A 16,662-nucleotide genomic window follows, 5' to 3' on the forward strand; every position below is an offset into this window, starting at 1 on the left:
CCATATTGCTCAAAAATGTTCATCGCACAGCACATTTATTGCTTTGGATGCATATTGTGTTAACATTGAGGAACACATTGGTCCTTCAAGTGTGTAGACCCTAAGACACAAACCTTTTCAAAGCAAATATTTTTACAATTTTTATTTTAGGACTATAGGAAATTGTTGCCATTAAGTTTGGTAGTGTCTGTGTTTGTTTCATGGGTTTGAATTTAGTACTGAAATTTATTGAATGCTCCAAGTTATTTTAAAAAGTAAAAATTTAATGGAACCTAATCTCTGAAGTTGTCAAGACATTAGAGAGCATTTGCCATCTAAAGGATTTAACATCAAGCACAAAGGCAAAATAGTTCTAAGGCAAATGTGGATTTTTTAACAAATAGGGAAGACAAGATCTGTTACTTTTCAAGCACTTCCCTGGAATCGGAGTGTTAGACACAGCGTAACAGGACCTGGCACGCCGGCTGCAGGAAGGTGCCGTCAGATGGACCAGCACTGGCCTTGTGATCATTGAACGAGGAAGGCCAACCCCAGTTCAGCAGAGAGCCAGTCTGTGCTGCCCTGTGGCTCAGTCTTGCATCCACCCAAACAAAGAATTACATGGCAAAAACCCAAATACAGTATGTGGATATATGACGCAGGGATGCTAAATAAACCTGATCAGTTCCGAACAAATGACCTGAGCGTAGACAAGTAGCAAGATATTACAAACTACCACCGTGGGATGGCACCGTCCAAGTTTTATGGGCTCCATCAATGTGTTCAGAAAATGTTTCCCGATAATGACAATGTTCTCTGTCTGAAAACAATGGGATGAGATGAGAGTGGATGGAAGAAACAGACAGGCAAAGGCAGAAAGACAGAGAAAGACAGGCCCACATAAAGGAGAAACCTGCCTGTCCTTTACAGTTTATAAATAAAACTAACGCTTAAAAACATCTTTGATGTAGAGATAAAGAGAGGGTAAATAAGAGCACATTTTACTTTGGGGGGGGGGGGGGGGGTACCAGTAAGAGATTCTTCACCAAAATTGGGCTAAAAATGGCCCGAGAATTTCACAGAGACAGATGCGAGGATGTATAAAATGATGACCAAGGCCAAGTGCTGCTCAGATTCTCTGATCCCGCGAAATGGCTGAACAACATTGTTAAACTTCTTGCCATGTCCCATACGGAGTACATTTTATATGCTAGCACTTCCCTCTTGTGGTAGAATTACAGCATTGCAGGCGTAGCCATCAACAGCATTTCCCACTCTGGGCAATTAACTTTTCTTTCTGGAAATGGAAAAAAAAAAAAAAAAAAAGCACCAGAACCCCTGCTCTATGCCAAGTTTTGTGCTATGTACTTCATATACACTAACTCATTTAAGCTAGAACTGCTATCCCCAACTTGTAGGAAATCTAACTTGCCTAAGGTCACAGTAATTAAGTGGCAAACGTCTGATTTTAACCACTGTGCTTTGCATTAGGTATACATTTACAATTCAAATGAGATTTGTTAAAGAGATGCAGAAGTTTTAATGAATTAATACATCATCTCATTCTCTATTTTGCAGCACGAACCTGTATGCACCAAACAGCCATATGAAATTCTACTTTGATATGACTGGCAACATATTATACTTTCTTGGATGTGAAGATTAATTTAAAGCCTTATGTGTATCTGGGACTCCAATATTTACCATGCCTAAAAGGCCCCTCGCCTATAAAATCTACAAAGAGCAGGACCTTTTCTCTCTTTCTCTGTCTGAAACACACACACACACACAGAGTTGGATATTGTTGCTTGACATAGTGCAGTTTATAAGCTATTTATTATTTTAAGTTTATTGTTTATAATTTGTGCCAATTTTCACTTTTCACCCTAAATCTATTCACATATCAATGAAAAAAAGTATACCCATAGTATTCATTCTCGTGGGAATGTAAAAATCTCTGACTGTTAGCCCTTTAAGTTAAATAGACACCCAAACAGGCAGGTTCCTTGAGAGCAAGAATTCAGCTGTGGGCCCCTGAAGGTGTGAGTGTCCTGGTTAAGCTTAGGTGAGAGACTGAGGACAGGGCCAGGTGCCTCTGGGAACTGGAAAGATGAATCCTTAATAGGATCGGTGCTGCCAAGCGCAAGTTATGTGAGCCCGGTTGGGACACTATGGGATGGGGAAGAGGTGTGTGAACAGGTCCTCTGCTGGGCATTCTAAGTTTCATGGGGTAAGAGAGAGGCTGGCCGAGGAGCAGTGTGTGGGAAGCTGGGGGAGGCATCTCTGACAATTACACAGGCACAGGGAGTAAGAGTGTTTCTGAAGTAGGTTTCGTTTTATGGAGTAGCGGAATCAATATGATTTGTAGGAAGCTATTTGCAAGGGTAGGAATCTTTAAAATGTCATCAGATTTTCCCTGGCCGTGTGGCTCAGTTGGTTGGAGTGCTGTCCCCATACACCAAAAGGTTGCAGGTTCGATCCCCGGTTGGGGCATGTATGGGAGGCAACCGATTGATGTTTCTCTCTCATATCAATGTTCCTTTCTCTCTTCCTCTTGCTCTCCCTCCCTCCCTTCCTCTCTCTCTAAAAATCAATGAAAACATATTCTCTGGTGAGGATTTAAAAAATAAATTAATAAAATTTCATCAAAATCATAGGAGCAGAAGAATCTATGTGTAATTTCTCAGAATTCTTATCACAAACATGGTTTCAAGGCCATCACAAAGGAAAAAAAGCACACAGCACCGGCCCTCAGGGTGGGTCTCCAAGAGGCAGGACCCACTGTCCCCCTCCTCGTCCAGGGGCTTTGGTGTTCCTCACTCCAGGCCATACTTGAATCCTGGGGCTGGGGGGCAGGAGATTCAGGCAAAGAGAAGACAGGGAAGCAGCACAGAGAGTTAGCTGGCCGGGCTGTGTGAGAGGAAGGCGGCTCTGACCCAGCTCGGCAGGATTTCGGACCACGGTGGGCTCGTTGGAGCCAGAGGCAGACCCACAGGGGAGGCAAGCTCATCCTGCCAGGTCTGCCTCCGGGCTGGCAGGCTTGTGGTCCTAAACTGACCAGGTGGTCACTCCAAACAGAACTGGGAGGTGAACCCTCTGGCTCTCCACAGCCCATCAGCTTTTTTCTCTGTCCTCCCCGTCTAGGAAAGGGCCTAACGTTTATATCATCACTCACCAGGGCGCCTGTATTTAATACTTCTCCCACGTGTGGAGCGGGTGGCTTTCTCTGTTAGAATCTTAGGCATCAGTGACTTAAGGGGGCAAAGAAGGGTCAACACACCACGACCACCACCCCTAGTACTGGAGGTGCTTGTGATAAGATCCCTTTGTCGGCCCCTTACAGATGCCCCAGGCAAATGGAGCACATGCTGGCCACTGCTAAGGGTGGCAAGGCAGGGCCTGGTTGGGTACAAAAATCATGGTGATTTCGAGCTCTGTGGGTCACCACTAGCCGTCTTGAGCAGACCACTCATTGCCTTGTGACTTGAGCAAAATCTAGCAGAGTTGGGTCCATCTCAAAGAGTGGCTCAGACAAAAGCATGCAAGTGAAACGCTGTAAATGATGAGTGTTACTACTACTATGCTCGGTGGATATCATCAGTAAGAAATGTGTAACCCTCAACCTAGGGCCCAAACAATTCAAAAAGAGCATGCCAAACCAACCATGCAGAGAGCAAGAAGCTGTGTTTTCTTAACCCAGTGAGCAAAAACGTACAAGGGGATGATGGGAAGGGACAAAAAGTGATATTGCATTGAAAATGGTGGGAAGGTAATATGAATTTTATGAGACAAAAAAAATATTTATGTTCTATGTATTCTTGAAAGTTATATTTTCCTATAACTATATAAAAGAAATAGGGTGATTTTGTTTAGAAAAAATTCCATCAAATCAATATCACCTAATAAATATATAATATAAAAACAATATGCCAGAATCTGTGAAGAATTCTTCTTCATTATGTGTTCCTTATTTTAATTAATGGCATTGCCATCCACCTCTTCATTCATGGCAGGATCCTCCCTTTCTCTCAACTCCCTATACATCCCATCAACACCAATTCTAACATTTCACCTTTACCTTGTACATACTGTACCTCAATCTCCCTCCCTTATCACCCATACTTATCTACCCCATGCTCTAACCCAGGAGCCTTTTGAGGGAATGGAACATGGTCATTTCACTATGTGCCTCCTACTCTGAAAGGTGGTGGAAGGAGGGCCCACGTCCCGCGGGTTTCTGCCGACCATGGGAAGTGGGCCGCCCCCTACAGCATGTCTCAGCTGGAGGAAACACCTGTGACGGGGCTTGCAGGTGAGAAGGTGCGGCGCTCTGAGCTGGAATCAGAAATGCAGGAGGGTGGCTGCAGGAGCTGTAAGGGAAAAGCTCCTTCTCCCCACATCACTATTCCTTCTGGATGGCAGCTGTACAACCAAACTGATCAAGAACTTGAGCTCTAGGATCACAAAGAATTGGCTCTGATACCTAATGGCTGTGTGACCTTGGGCAAGTCATTTAGCATCTTACTTGTAAAATGAAACTAATAGCACTAAACAGGAGAGGGCAGTGTAGTGAAATAATGCTTGTAAAGTGCTCTGCACATAACTGCCTATAGTGGGCGCTCCATTACCATTAGCTATTCCTGCTCTTTTCTCACCATTCTGGCTCAGCTAACATTCCAATGAGGGGCTGAAACTCAGAGATAAGTTTGAGAATTTATCACCACCATTTCCTCTGAGTTCTGACTCAGATAAGACAGACATGCAGGGCAGGTAGAGACTTGAGGAATGAAAATGAAGAGGTAAGCTAGCAAGACACTCTGCCTTATCTCTTTCCTCTTTCCTTAATTCTTAGACTCTTTTAACTTTTCTTCTCCTCCTCTTCCTCCTCCTCCTTCTCATTTTTTACTGCCCATGCCCACCATTTTTCCTGCATGAACAGTAGAAATACTGGTAACATAAAATTTGGAGTATGTCAGGCCTTAATTCAAATTTTAATTTGGTCCAGGAAAAATTATACCTATGTTGCTGAACAGTATTTTCAAGCTCAATTATAAAATAGGACATATATGCCTAAAGATGAAGTCATTAATGTTCACAGAACCCCTAGTACAGTGTGACACAATGAAGGCACTTAGCAATGTTGTTGCTGATCTCTAGGAATAGAAATTCCAGGTCATTTTTGTTTCTCCCCTTATGGTCCATCACCCAACCCCATTGTTCTCCCATTGGGGAATATGATGGTTAATTTTATATGTCAACCATGGTAACCAGTTCCTTAGACAGTCTAATTTTGCCATAAAAATATTTTAGATGTGATTAACATTTATCATCAGTAGGCTTGAAGTAAAGCAGATTGCCCTCCATAATGTGGGTGAAGGCCTTAAGAGCAAACAGATTTCCCTTGAGGTTTCCCCAAGAAGAAGTAATTCTGCTTCCGGACTGCAACATGGAAACTCTACCTGAGTTTCCAGCTTTTAGCGTTAAGGCTGCAGCATCACCTTTTACATGAATCTCCCGTCTGTCAGCTTACTCTACAAATGCTTAATTTCCCAGCCCCCACAATCCCATAAGCCATTTCCTTAAAATAAATCTTCACCTGTCTATTTCCTGTTGGTTCCACTTCTCTGGAGAACCCTAATATAAGGCACTACTCTGACTTGGCCACGCCACTAGAGGGCAGAGACCCAGAACCCATTAAAAGGCCAGCTCAGATAGAAATCACTTTTTTGTTTCTCCTTTTCAAGCAATTTGCCATGGAATGGGGTACATCCATCTTGCTCATTCTCCTTAGCTTCTTCCTCCCCTGTGGCTGAAACCATGTCCTGCCCATCAGAGCTGATTAAAAGGCCGGGCCCTCTGTCTACCTCCAGCCACTCTCTGGAGTGCTGGAGGATTAGAGGGCAATGTGCTTCATCATCCTTATGTCTCAGTGACTATACAAATCAATCCAGAAAACCTTGGACATTGAGGGGTGACGTACACTGGGGAGGCAGGAAGCCAGCTTTGATATAAAGCTAATAATTCCAACAACTTAAGAGATGGCCAAGCCCAGCTTTGGAAAGTTCTCAGCTTTGGGTTTGAGGTTAAAACCACAGCTAAAATCTAGAATTAAAAGTTTGTTAAAATTGAAAAAAAACAAAAAACAAAGCCACAGCTAATAACAAAGTGTTACTCAGCTATTCTTTGCCGGGACCGCATGGTGAGAGATAATTGGTCCAGGGCAATAGTCCAAGAGCCCCTGGTCAAACACTATTTTAATACCATCAAAATCTCACACAGCTTTTAACATCTGCTGTCAGCACATCACTGCTGGTGTGATTAATCATCCCTTAGGTACATCTGCCTTGCCTTTTCAAAATTATTATTATTCCTTCCTCATCTCTCTTCCCTGTTTTCCTTTCCTTCTCACCCTTTTCCTCTTTAATTCTCATATTCTTTCCCTTTTCTCTCTTTCCTCGCCTTTGCCTTTTCAGCTTCTCCCCTCTCTCCACCATTATTCATTGAAGACCATATGGAAAAGCAAGGAGACTCATCGTCTTCCAGGCCCTGTCCCCTCCGTACAACCACACAGGGGAGACGGGGTTAAGGTAAGCATCAGGAGCAGCTCTGAGCAAAAGGCCCAGAGGGTACCCACCAGGACAGCAGTCTGCAGGCAGAAGGTGGGCAGCTTTGGAATCCTTCTCCTGAGTCAATTAGTGTAGGGCAGTGGCTAAGAGTATATGTTGTGATGCTGGACTGCTTGGGTTTTAATCTTAGTTTCCCTAATTTCTAGATACATTACTTGGGGCAGGTGATTTAACTACTCAGGCCTTAGTGTCCTCATCTATAACATGAGAACAGTAATATGACCTACCTCAGAGGGTTACTGTGAGGATTAAAGGGGTAAACAAACACCTGTTAAATGTTTAGAACACTGCCTAGCACATGGCAGATACCAAAGAAATGCTCGCTAGCTCTTCTCAGTGCCATTGGGAAACTGAGGCAGCTTACAGGAATCAAAACCTACCTCTCACCTTGGCCCTCTCTGAAATCCAAGAGAAACCTGGCCTTGTGAGAGAGGGCAAGAGGGAAGTGCCCTCAAGGTCAGGGGGAGAGGGGGTATAGGTTCCAGGCAATGTCTAATGGAACTTTCAATGCATCGATGCGTAGAAAAAGTATGCTATGGGTTTTTAGATAGGTATAACACGGGCAACTCCAATAGGCACGTAAGTCCTTACAAAATTTAAATCTCAGATTTAGTATGTCATGAACGTTTCTCACAGCTGATGTGTGCTACATATGAACAAGGCTCAGAAGCACTGTCTTACACATGGTACCCAGCGACAGGTTATTTGTCCCTTTCATTGTTTCTTTGATTTTTCTTGATAATTCGTTCTGATTTTACAATTAGCCAGTTCTCTTCCCTCTGTGTTTAGCTTGAGTCCTGAATATGTGGATAGAAAACTTGGACCATTTTCATACTGAAGCTTGACGATGGCTTCTAGGGGCCATTCTTTTGAGAGTTAAGGTCCTTGCCTCCTAATGGGAAGGTTCTGTACATGCTGGTTAATGATGGTTAATGATGGAGTAAGAGTCAGTGCAGATGTGAAAGGAGACTGAATCTAATTTTAAATATTCACAAATAGTGTGGCGTGGGGAGGGGAGAACACGAGTTTTATCTTTTAGGGTGCCAAGCTCCTCAGAGGTGACTAAGGAAGATAAGGAAGCCAGTGCTGCACTTTAGGGGGAAATGTCATCATTGGCCCTCCTCCATTTGAAAGACGAGGTAGAGAAATAGTGAGAAATTGTAAGAGGGCTGCCTTGACCACATTTTCCCGCATGGCTGGGGCACCTAAAAGGCCAAAGGGGAGTCACTTCTAGGACAGAAAAGTCAGGACACCAGGTGGAGGAAGGCTCTAAGGAGAAACCTAGTAAGACTTGCTTCTCCTTCCCCCTGTGCTCACATTTCACCTTACACAACAGCAATTTATCACATTGCAAATGAATTGTTTGCATTTCCCATAGACAGCAAGCTCCTGGAAGGCAGGCAAGGGCTCCTGGATTTCATGCTCCAACACCTGGCACCTACTCAAATCACAGAAGACATTCAGTGTGCATGTTTCTTGAGTAATTTGATAAAGAAATTCATCAAACAATTGAACTTCATACTAGAGGAAAGAGGTTTGAAATGTAATTTTGATGGCATAGAAGACATAGGGATAATGTGTCATTTAAAAATAATAAGTCTTACTTAAAAAAAAAAAAAAAGGAATAAGGCATCTTACCTGGTGACTGCTGGTCTCAGATACTTTTACATCCAGAGACCCTGCCAGGACAGCATACCAGTTTGTGCCAATATCACCTTGACGAAATACTGGAAAAGAAACAGTAATGTCACTATGCCGGTTTTACAGTATGACCTGATAGTTTCTCACTGATTATTATACCAGTAAGTGAGACTTGAACTTAGCTGAGTTTATGACTCTTTCTCTACTTGTTCTCATAAGAACATGACATATTTTTCTTTTTCTCATCTATCAACAATGCTATATCCTATTTATTCAATATTCTATGAAATGGAATTCTATTTAAATGTAACTTTCATGTTTACAGAGCAGTAATAAGGAATGATAACCTGAGTACCATATGTCCTTTGAATTTAAGAAGAATGATGTTCTATGAAATTTATATTAAAGATACTTTATTATATTATGATTCTTGGAAAATTATTATTCTAGATAGGGTACATATTAACAAGGTTATTTGACTCAATAAAACCAGACCACTGCCCCGATTTCTTAAGTCTATTTCTATTAAAAGCAAAGTGTTTTTTAGGATTGAATGTCCCCTTTGAAGCTAAGCAATGAATGACTTAAAAAATTAAAATCTGCTTTAAAAGTTTTAATGATTGTATTATCACTGGTTTCCTGTTATTTTTTGTTTGCTCCTGCTTCTTTTTTTAAATAAATTCACTACTTCAGGCATTAGCAGTTAAGTGCTCCTTGGAAATGACTCTCATCAGGAATTTCTGAACCTGAGTTTGCTTTACTTTTGTACTCTTAGAGAGGAAGCCATTAGATATTTAGGTAGAACCTTATTTCCCATATCATGTTAAAGCCAGTACTTGGGAAAGTCATTCTGAAACACTGGTTCAAAAATTTCATACAGCTCTAGCCAGTGTGGTTCAGTTGATTGGAGCACCATCCCTGCACCGGAAGGTTGCTGGTTTGATTCCCAATCAGAGCACATACCTAGGTTTTGGGTTTGATCCCTAGTTGGGGTGTATATGGGAGGCAGCTGATCGATGTATCGCTCTCTTATCTCTCTTCTCTCTCTCTCCTTCTAAAATAAATAAGATAAAATCAATAAAGTTCTTTTTAAAAATTTTTCATATAAACCCAACAATCCTTTTAAATATTCTACCTAAATAATCAGATGGAATGATCTGATATTTTAACATTCTTTTCATAGTTAAAGTCAGAGATCTAGTGACTCAATGAGAAAGCACATGAGGACTCCGTAGGACAGCTGGATTCTGGCAAGGCCAGTGCTCCCGGCATAACAGCAAGCCGCTGGGAGCCATACTTAATGTGACAGACAAGCTGCTCTAAACTCCCTAAGGCAGTGGTTCTCAACCTTCTGGCCCTTTAAAACAGTTCCTCATGTTGTGATCCCCAACCATAAAATTATTTTTGTTGCTACTTCATAACTGTAATGTTCCTACTGTTATGAATCGTAATGTAAATATCTGATATGCAGGATGGTCTTAGGCGACCCCTGTGAAAGGGTCATTCAACCGCCAAAGGGGTCACAACCCACAGGTTGAGAACCGCTGCCCTAAGGCATGCTGTGGAAAGGCGAAGAATGACAATGGCATCCCACCAAGTGCAATGATAAGCTTCAGATGGGGAACTGATGAGTTTATAGCTGGCCTCTCCAATAACTGCTGTTCCTAGCCTTTGCAAGTGATTTATATTAGAGTTAGGGCTTTAACTTCTGGCTCCAAAAGACATTTTTAGTTGCCAATCAAATTCACATTATATATCATATTAGATTCATTTTGAAAATGGCTTTAAGCCTGGCTAGTGGGGCTCAGTGGCTGAGCATTGACAGACCCATGAACCAAGAGGTCACGGTTTGATTCCCGGTCAGGGCACAATGCCTGGGTTGCAGGCTTGATTCCCAGTAGGGAGCATGCAGGAGGCAGCCAATCAATGATTCTCTCTCATCATTGATGTTTCTATCTCTCTTCCCTTCTCCCTTCCTCTTTCTGAAATCAATTTAAAAAACATACTGAAAATGGCTTTAAGAAACAGAAAATAGAGTTTCATTCCCAAGAGAGTGAAATTTCTGATATTAATAATAATATGTTTGAAAACAGTATGTTTGAATGATTGTTTTAATAGAAGTGTGACTGTGTGTGTGTGTGTGTGTGTGTGTGTGTGTGTACACATGGGAAAACATCTTTAAGGATACACACATAGTGTTAATAGTAATCTCTGGGTTTGGGAATTGCAGGTGATTTTTATTTTCTTTGTCTTCTAAATTTTCTAGAATGATGTTGTGACAGACGCTGTTGGTTTCCCATCTAGAATCATGCCCTCCCTTTCTCTTATCTAACTGAACATTATATATATAAGAATTATATATAAGTTTCCACCCTCCTTCAAGGGCCAAGTGCTCAGAGCAAGAGTTTCCTTCCTAGCTCCAATGGGGTAATAAGGAGATTGGTCTAATTCAATCATGGCAGTCCCATTATCTTTGTGGTGATTGGTTTAGACATGGGCTTGTGATACAATTCTAGCCAATACAGGAAGTCTGCTGTGGGACTTGTGAAAAAGAGTCACAAGAAATAGTCCTTTAGCAGGATGATTTGCATTAGCATGTAATGCTTCCAATGGCAGCAGCTATCTTAGATCTATTGGGGACAAGTCTAAGGACAAAGGCCAACACCTGAGGATATACAGCAAAAACCAACAAACAAAAAGATGGGAGGGACCTGGGAGTTTAATAATGTCATTGAGCCAACCCTGAAGCCATCCTACCTCAAGATTTCTGGCATGTGAGAAATTGATTTTTCCTCTTACACAAGTAATTGATTATTCAAGCCAGTTGGATGGGAGTGTTTTGTTATAGCATCATAAAGCATCCAACAAATAGAAAAGCATTAATTTTTTAAGGAGAAAGTACTTTTATAAAAATGCAGCTAACTATCTTGTTTTACTCTCCCTGCCCCTTATTCACACCTGAAATAGACAATATCACTGAGGTTATTTCAAAACATTACTATCAGCATTAGTTAAGTGACCTTTTATCTTTACTTGAGATCCTACCAACTATTGTGTTTTGGGGTGAGAGAAAATAATTGTTTGAATTTCTAAGGATACAGATGAATTATGTGAATCAGTATGTTCTTCCGGCTCCATCTGGATGTGGGCTGACCTGGAAGAGCCATTGACGTGCTGTGAACAAAGGAGTTAAGGAAATGTCTACATGAAACTGAATAAACAAAGTAGAGGGAAATGTCAATCTAATGTCTTCGGTTGAAGCTCAAATATTTGGCACATAAATACCCCATGTGCTATCTATCCACACAGAATGACCACACATAAACATAAACTGGACATAAAAGTATACTATTAGAGTTGAATTTCTTACATGTTATTCCTTTTTCCAGATTCTCATAATAACCACATAAACAAATCTGATGAAGGAGATTTGGGTGAAATTTCTCAAACGCTTTAACTTCCTTCAGCCGTGTGAAGATTATATCCACATCTTCACTGGATCGCTCCAATGGTCTATAAAGGGGAGACAATGCACAAAAAGCTGTGTTAGCAAGGATTTACTTGAGTCAACATGCATCATTTTTGTTATATTAAAGTTTACCCAACTATCCTAATTATGTTTTTCATTGCAAATGTTTATCTGACCTATCCCCATCACAGGTATTTCCAAGCTTTCCTCAACTATTCACCTTAAATCATGTTTATTGCAGATGGTGTGGCATTGCAATTTATGATAAAAAATATATATTTGCTCAGCTGGTGTGTCTCAGTGGTTGAGCATCAACCTATGAATCAGGAGGTTGTGGCTCGGGGGAGGAGGGGTGTACATGCAGGAGGCAGCCAATCAATGATTCTCTCTCATCATTGATGTTTCTCTCTCCCTCTTCATTCCTCTCCGAAATCAATTATATAGATTATATATATGTATATATATACATACACATATACATACATACATACATACATATATACACACACATACATACATATTTGGTCTTTGTCCATTGCTTCTAGTACATAGTTCCTGAAACTTATAATTTCCTATGTAAGAGCCATAGGGGCATCTTTTGTTATATTTGGTCTTTTGTCCTCAGTTCCTGAAATGCTTCAGAGCCATGAAGGTGGAACGGGTGCCTTGTTACTCATAACCAGGCCCTTTCAACTACAACTGAGTTTACATTAATGAGGTGACTTTTGCAAAGCCCCTAAATAACCTAAGGATGGTAGCTGGTTGTCAGGGGAACCACCAAGTGATTAGAAGGTTGGAACTTTCAGCCCTACTTCCCAACCTCTGGGGAGGGGGTGGAGGCTGAAGATTGAGTTCAATCACCAAAGCCAATGATTCAATCAACCATGCCTATATAATAAAGCTTCCATAAAAATCCTTGAACTACCGGGTTTGGAGAGCTTCCAGCTTTCTGGACATGTGGAAATTTGGGGAGAGTGGTGCGCACAAAAAGAACAAGGAAGTTCGTGCCCTTCCTCATACCTTGCTTTATGTACCCCTTCCATCTGGATTTTCCTGAATTATATCCTTTTATTAAAAAACTGGTAATTTTTTTTAAATAAAAAAATGAAGTGAACTGTTTTCCTGAGCTCTGTGAGCCACTCCAGCGAATTAATCAAACCCGAGGAGGACGTGGTGGGAACCTCTTCGATTTATGGCCCATTGGTCAGAAGCACACGTGACAACTTGGTCTTGTGATTGGCATCTAAAGAGTGAGAGTGGGGGGTACTTTTGTGGATCTAAGGCTACCTTCAGTTAGACAGAGTCGGAATTGACTTAAATTGCAGGACACCTAGCTGGTGTTTCAGAATTCCTCATCTGGTGTCTAAACATTGAAACCATAGACACAATGAAAAGCAATGTTATCTGTCATTGCTTTTATTGGGTACTTCAGGGAGTAGGGAAAATTCCACTCAGCTATTAATATCTTACCTACCCAACCTCTGTAATCTAACCCAGGGGATAATCCTTCTATTGCCCTTCTTCTCTTGTGAATCCATAATTTCTGAATGCCGCATAGATTCTTATCTCCATAGAGGTTATGCCTGGCGCTTCCTTTACAGATCCCACAGCACCCAGTAGAGGGTCAAGCATGTCCATTGGAGTGATTTTCTACCATGACCTCAAACTGGATTCATCTTCTCTCTCACATCTGCTACTGCACCTGCACTCCTTATTTCCATGCATGAAGCAGGCTCAACCTCCCTCATCACATCCAAGTAATTCTACCTGCTCAGTGTCTCTCAAATCTGCCCCCTCCTCATACCCCTACTGTCACTGCCTCCGTTGCATGTGAATGAAAGGCATGTGAAGCCTGTGTTAGGACATGAAGCTGAACAGCATGGCAGTCCTTTCCCAGGAGGCTAGAGAGCTGGGTTCCATCTAATAGTCAGCAGAAGTAATTTTAGCAGTAGTGACATGATTGGATGTGCATTTTGGAAAGATCACCTTGACTGCAAGTAGAGGCAGATGGGAGAGAGGAAAGGCCAGCCACCAAGAGGCCAGTTAGGAAGCTCTCGCAGTGTATCAGAATGATGAGGTGGGTTTCTCTAATTATAACTCATTCCTTTCCACTCCCCTTCCACAGCTGGTCCCCTAAGTAAGCGCAAGTAAAAGCTCTAATGTCAGAGAAGTTATTTTTCTAGCCTGACATCTGACACCTAGAGACCATTCTTTAAATCACTTTTTAAAAATTTAACTTTTAAACATGTTCAGACAATTTACAAAAAAGAATCATTTACAAAAGAAGATACTGGTAGGCAGGACTCGAAGGTGACCAGCAATGGCCCACACCCTTGCATAATCCCCTTGAACATGGACAGAAGCTGTAATTTGCTTTTAGTCAGAAGAACATGGAAAAAGTGGAGCTATATCACTCCCGTGATTATGTTAGGTATATGACAAAGGTAAAGAGATTTCACAGATGTAATTAAGACCCCTTGTACAGCATGGGAAATATAGTAAATAATACTGTAATAACTATATCTGGTGACAGACGGGTACTGGAAATATTGGGGGGAACACTTTGTAAAGTATATGATTGTCTAACTACTATGCTGCCCACCTGAAACTAATACAAAAATAATAGTGAATGTAAACTGTAACTGAAAAAAATATAAAAAATTGTTTTAATTGTGTAAGATCCCTAATCAGTTGACCTTAGTGAATCAAAAGGGAAACTTCTTTCTCGGGTGGGCCTGACCTAATCCAGTGAGTCCTTTGAAAGAGGATGGAAGAAGTGGGAGGTTCCTTTGCTGGCCTTGAAGAAGGAAGCTGCCATGTTGCAAGGAGGCCACAGAGGAAGGATGTGTGAGGTCCCTGGCTGGCAGCCAGCAAGAAAACAGGGACCCCAGGTCTAAAATTTCAAGGAACTGCATTCTACCACCAATCATGTGAGCTTGGGAGAGGTCTCCAAGCCCCAGAAAGGAACACCAAGTCAACGCCTTAATTTCAGTCTTTAAGACTCTGAGCAGAAGACTCAGACAAGCCATGCTCAGGCTCCTGCCCATGGCAAGGCAAGGTGGTAAGGGTGTTCTGGGCCACTCGGTTTGTGGTCATTTGTTACACAGCAATAGAAAACTAATACAGACACGTAGTTATTTTCTCATGCTGACTCACTTGCTTGTGTGTTCACTGCCCGCCTGGAACTTTTCCTTACAACATCCTCTCTCATCTCTGAAATCCAACTGATAGCATTTTTTGGCATCAACTTCATTATGTGTTATTATTTCACATTTCTTGCATGCAAATATAGGGTGTCCCAAAAGATGTATACACACACTCTGAATAATTATAAAGGCAGTGTTTAAAATACACTTCATTTTCTCCAATTTGAGGTATCAGTTGTTAAAGCGTATACACATTTTGGGGGGGCACCCTATATTGTCTTCTTGAAGATACTCTCATTCATCTATTCATTCATTCATTCAGTAAATACTATTGGGTTTTATTTTTTATAAACCACTGAAATCACTGTTTTCCTGCTTTTAGTTTTTTCCCCTCAGGGTTCTTCAGCTCTTTCACTCAGCTGACTGATGAGGGGGTGGCCCTTCCCACAGCACAGTGCTTGCAAATATTGATTATTATATCCCTAAACAGCAGGTCATCTAAGGGGAAAGATTTCTGTTGATTTTATGGTTATTGTATATTTCCCCCATGCTGATGTGTTATTTTGTGTTCTGTTATTATTGAGTGCTAAATCCTGTAGAAGCTCTGAGGGCCCTCATGGGACAATGGACACCCACAACCAACTGTCAGACCTGTGAGGGTGAAGGAAGTAGGCAAAAAGGAAAGGGAAAGTGAGAGCAGGACTATTCTATTCTCTGCCCGGCTGCCTCTCCATGGTCATGAACTCGGCCAAGAATGGACAACAAGAACAGACTTAACAGCACTGTCTTCTTGAGGAATGTATGTAATGCTCAATTTCCTCAACTACTTCCCTTGTCATTTTTAAATTTTAAGTTCAATTGTAGCTGGCAGATAACATTATTTTAGTTTAGAATGTATTTTATAAATTTCAATATGTCTTTTGAAGGTCAGTAAATTAATTTCACGTTAACTAAATATATTTGCATTAAAATGACTTCACAGTTTGTTCGTTTTCATTTTTTTTTTTTTTTTGAGAAAGAGAGATGAGAGAAAGAGATATATGATTTGTTGTTCCACTTATTTATGTATTTATTGGTTGATTCTTGTATGTGCCCTGACCAGGGATAGAACTCACAAGTTTGTTCGTTTTGTTTTAGCAGTAACTTAGGGTAATAAAGAGCTAGTCCCTTCCCCTAATGAACAGTTGAATCTGAGACAATACATGTGAATTCTATAAATTATAAAAGGCTAGAGAAATTATTACTAGTACCATCATCTTCATCATCATCATCATTATTAGCCACAAAGATGTTTTAAAATAAGTGTCTAACAAAAGCAATGATTAAAGTTCTTCAAAACATACTAGAATTCTCATGTGCCTTTTGAAGACTTTATAGATAGGTGTGCATGGATGTTTTTCTCTATTATAACAACAGTAAGATCTCAAACACTATGTATTTGACAATCTTGGCCTTTTTGTAACACTATTAACTTTTCAAAGGGCTTTGAAGTTTTTTATCAACTTGTTAAATGAAGCAGGTTTGATGAACCTAATTTTAAATGCAGAAACATTTGATGCAGAGGTTACGTGAGTATTAGTATACTAAAATCATGTGTACTTATAACACCAGTGACGGCATGGATCCATCAAAAGTCTTTGCAACTCAATATATTTACCACTTATATGTTATTTTAATTATGATTATTAACCACTTAGAATACTGAAATGTTTACTCTTTACTAATGACAAGTTTTCCTAACAATGTCAACAACAGCCAGAAAAAAGATAATGAAAATACATTCATTCAATCTGTAAATATT

The 16,662-nt window shown here is 40.8% G+C and overlaps 1 protein-coding gene across 3 annotated transcripts in view; it reads right to left on the reverse strand.

Annotated features, from left to right (window-relative positions):
- The window catches only part of RAPGEF4 (Rap guanine nucleotide exchange factor 4), a 263,351-nt gene that overhangs the window by 212,451 nt on the left and 34,238 nt on the right, over window positions 1–16,662 (reverse strand). For all 3 annotated transcript variants that reach the window (XM_036319536.1, XM_036319537.1, XM_036319535.1), the window contains exons 2-3: window positions 11,617–11,759; window positions 8,244–8,332 (exon numbers count right to left, since the gene is read on the reverse strand). In XM_036319536.1, coding sequence (XP_036175429.1) covers window positions 8,244–8,332; window positions 11,617–11,759 — 232 coding nt within the window. The remainder of the gene's footprint in view (window positions 1–8,243; window positions 8,333–11,616; window positions 11,760–16,662) is intronic.

This window comes from Myotis myotis, unplaced genomic scaffold, assembly GCF_014108235.1.
Source record: "Myotis myotis isolate mMyoMyo1 unplaced genomic scaffold, mMyoMyo1.p scaffold_m19_p_8, whole genome shotgun sequence".
NCBI lineage: Eukaryota > Metazoa > Chordata > Mammalia > Chiroptera > Vespertilionidae > Myotis > Myotis myotis.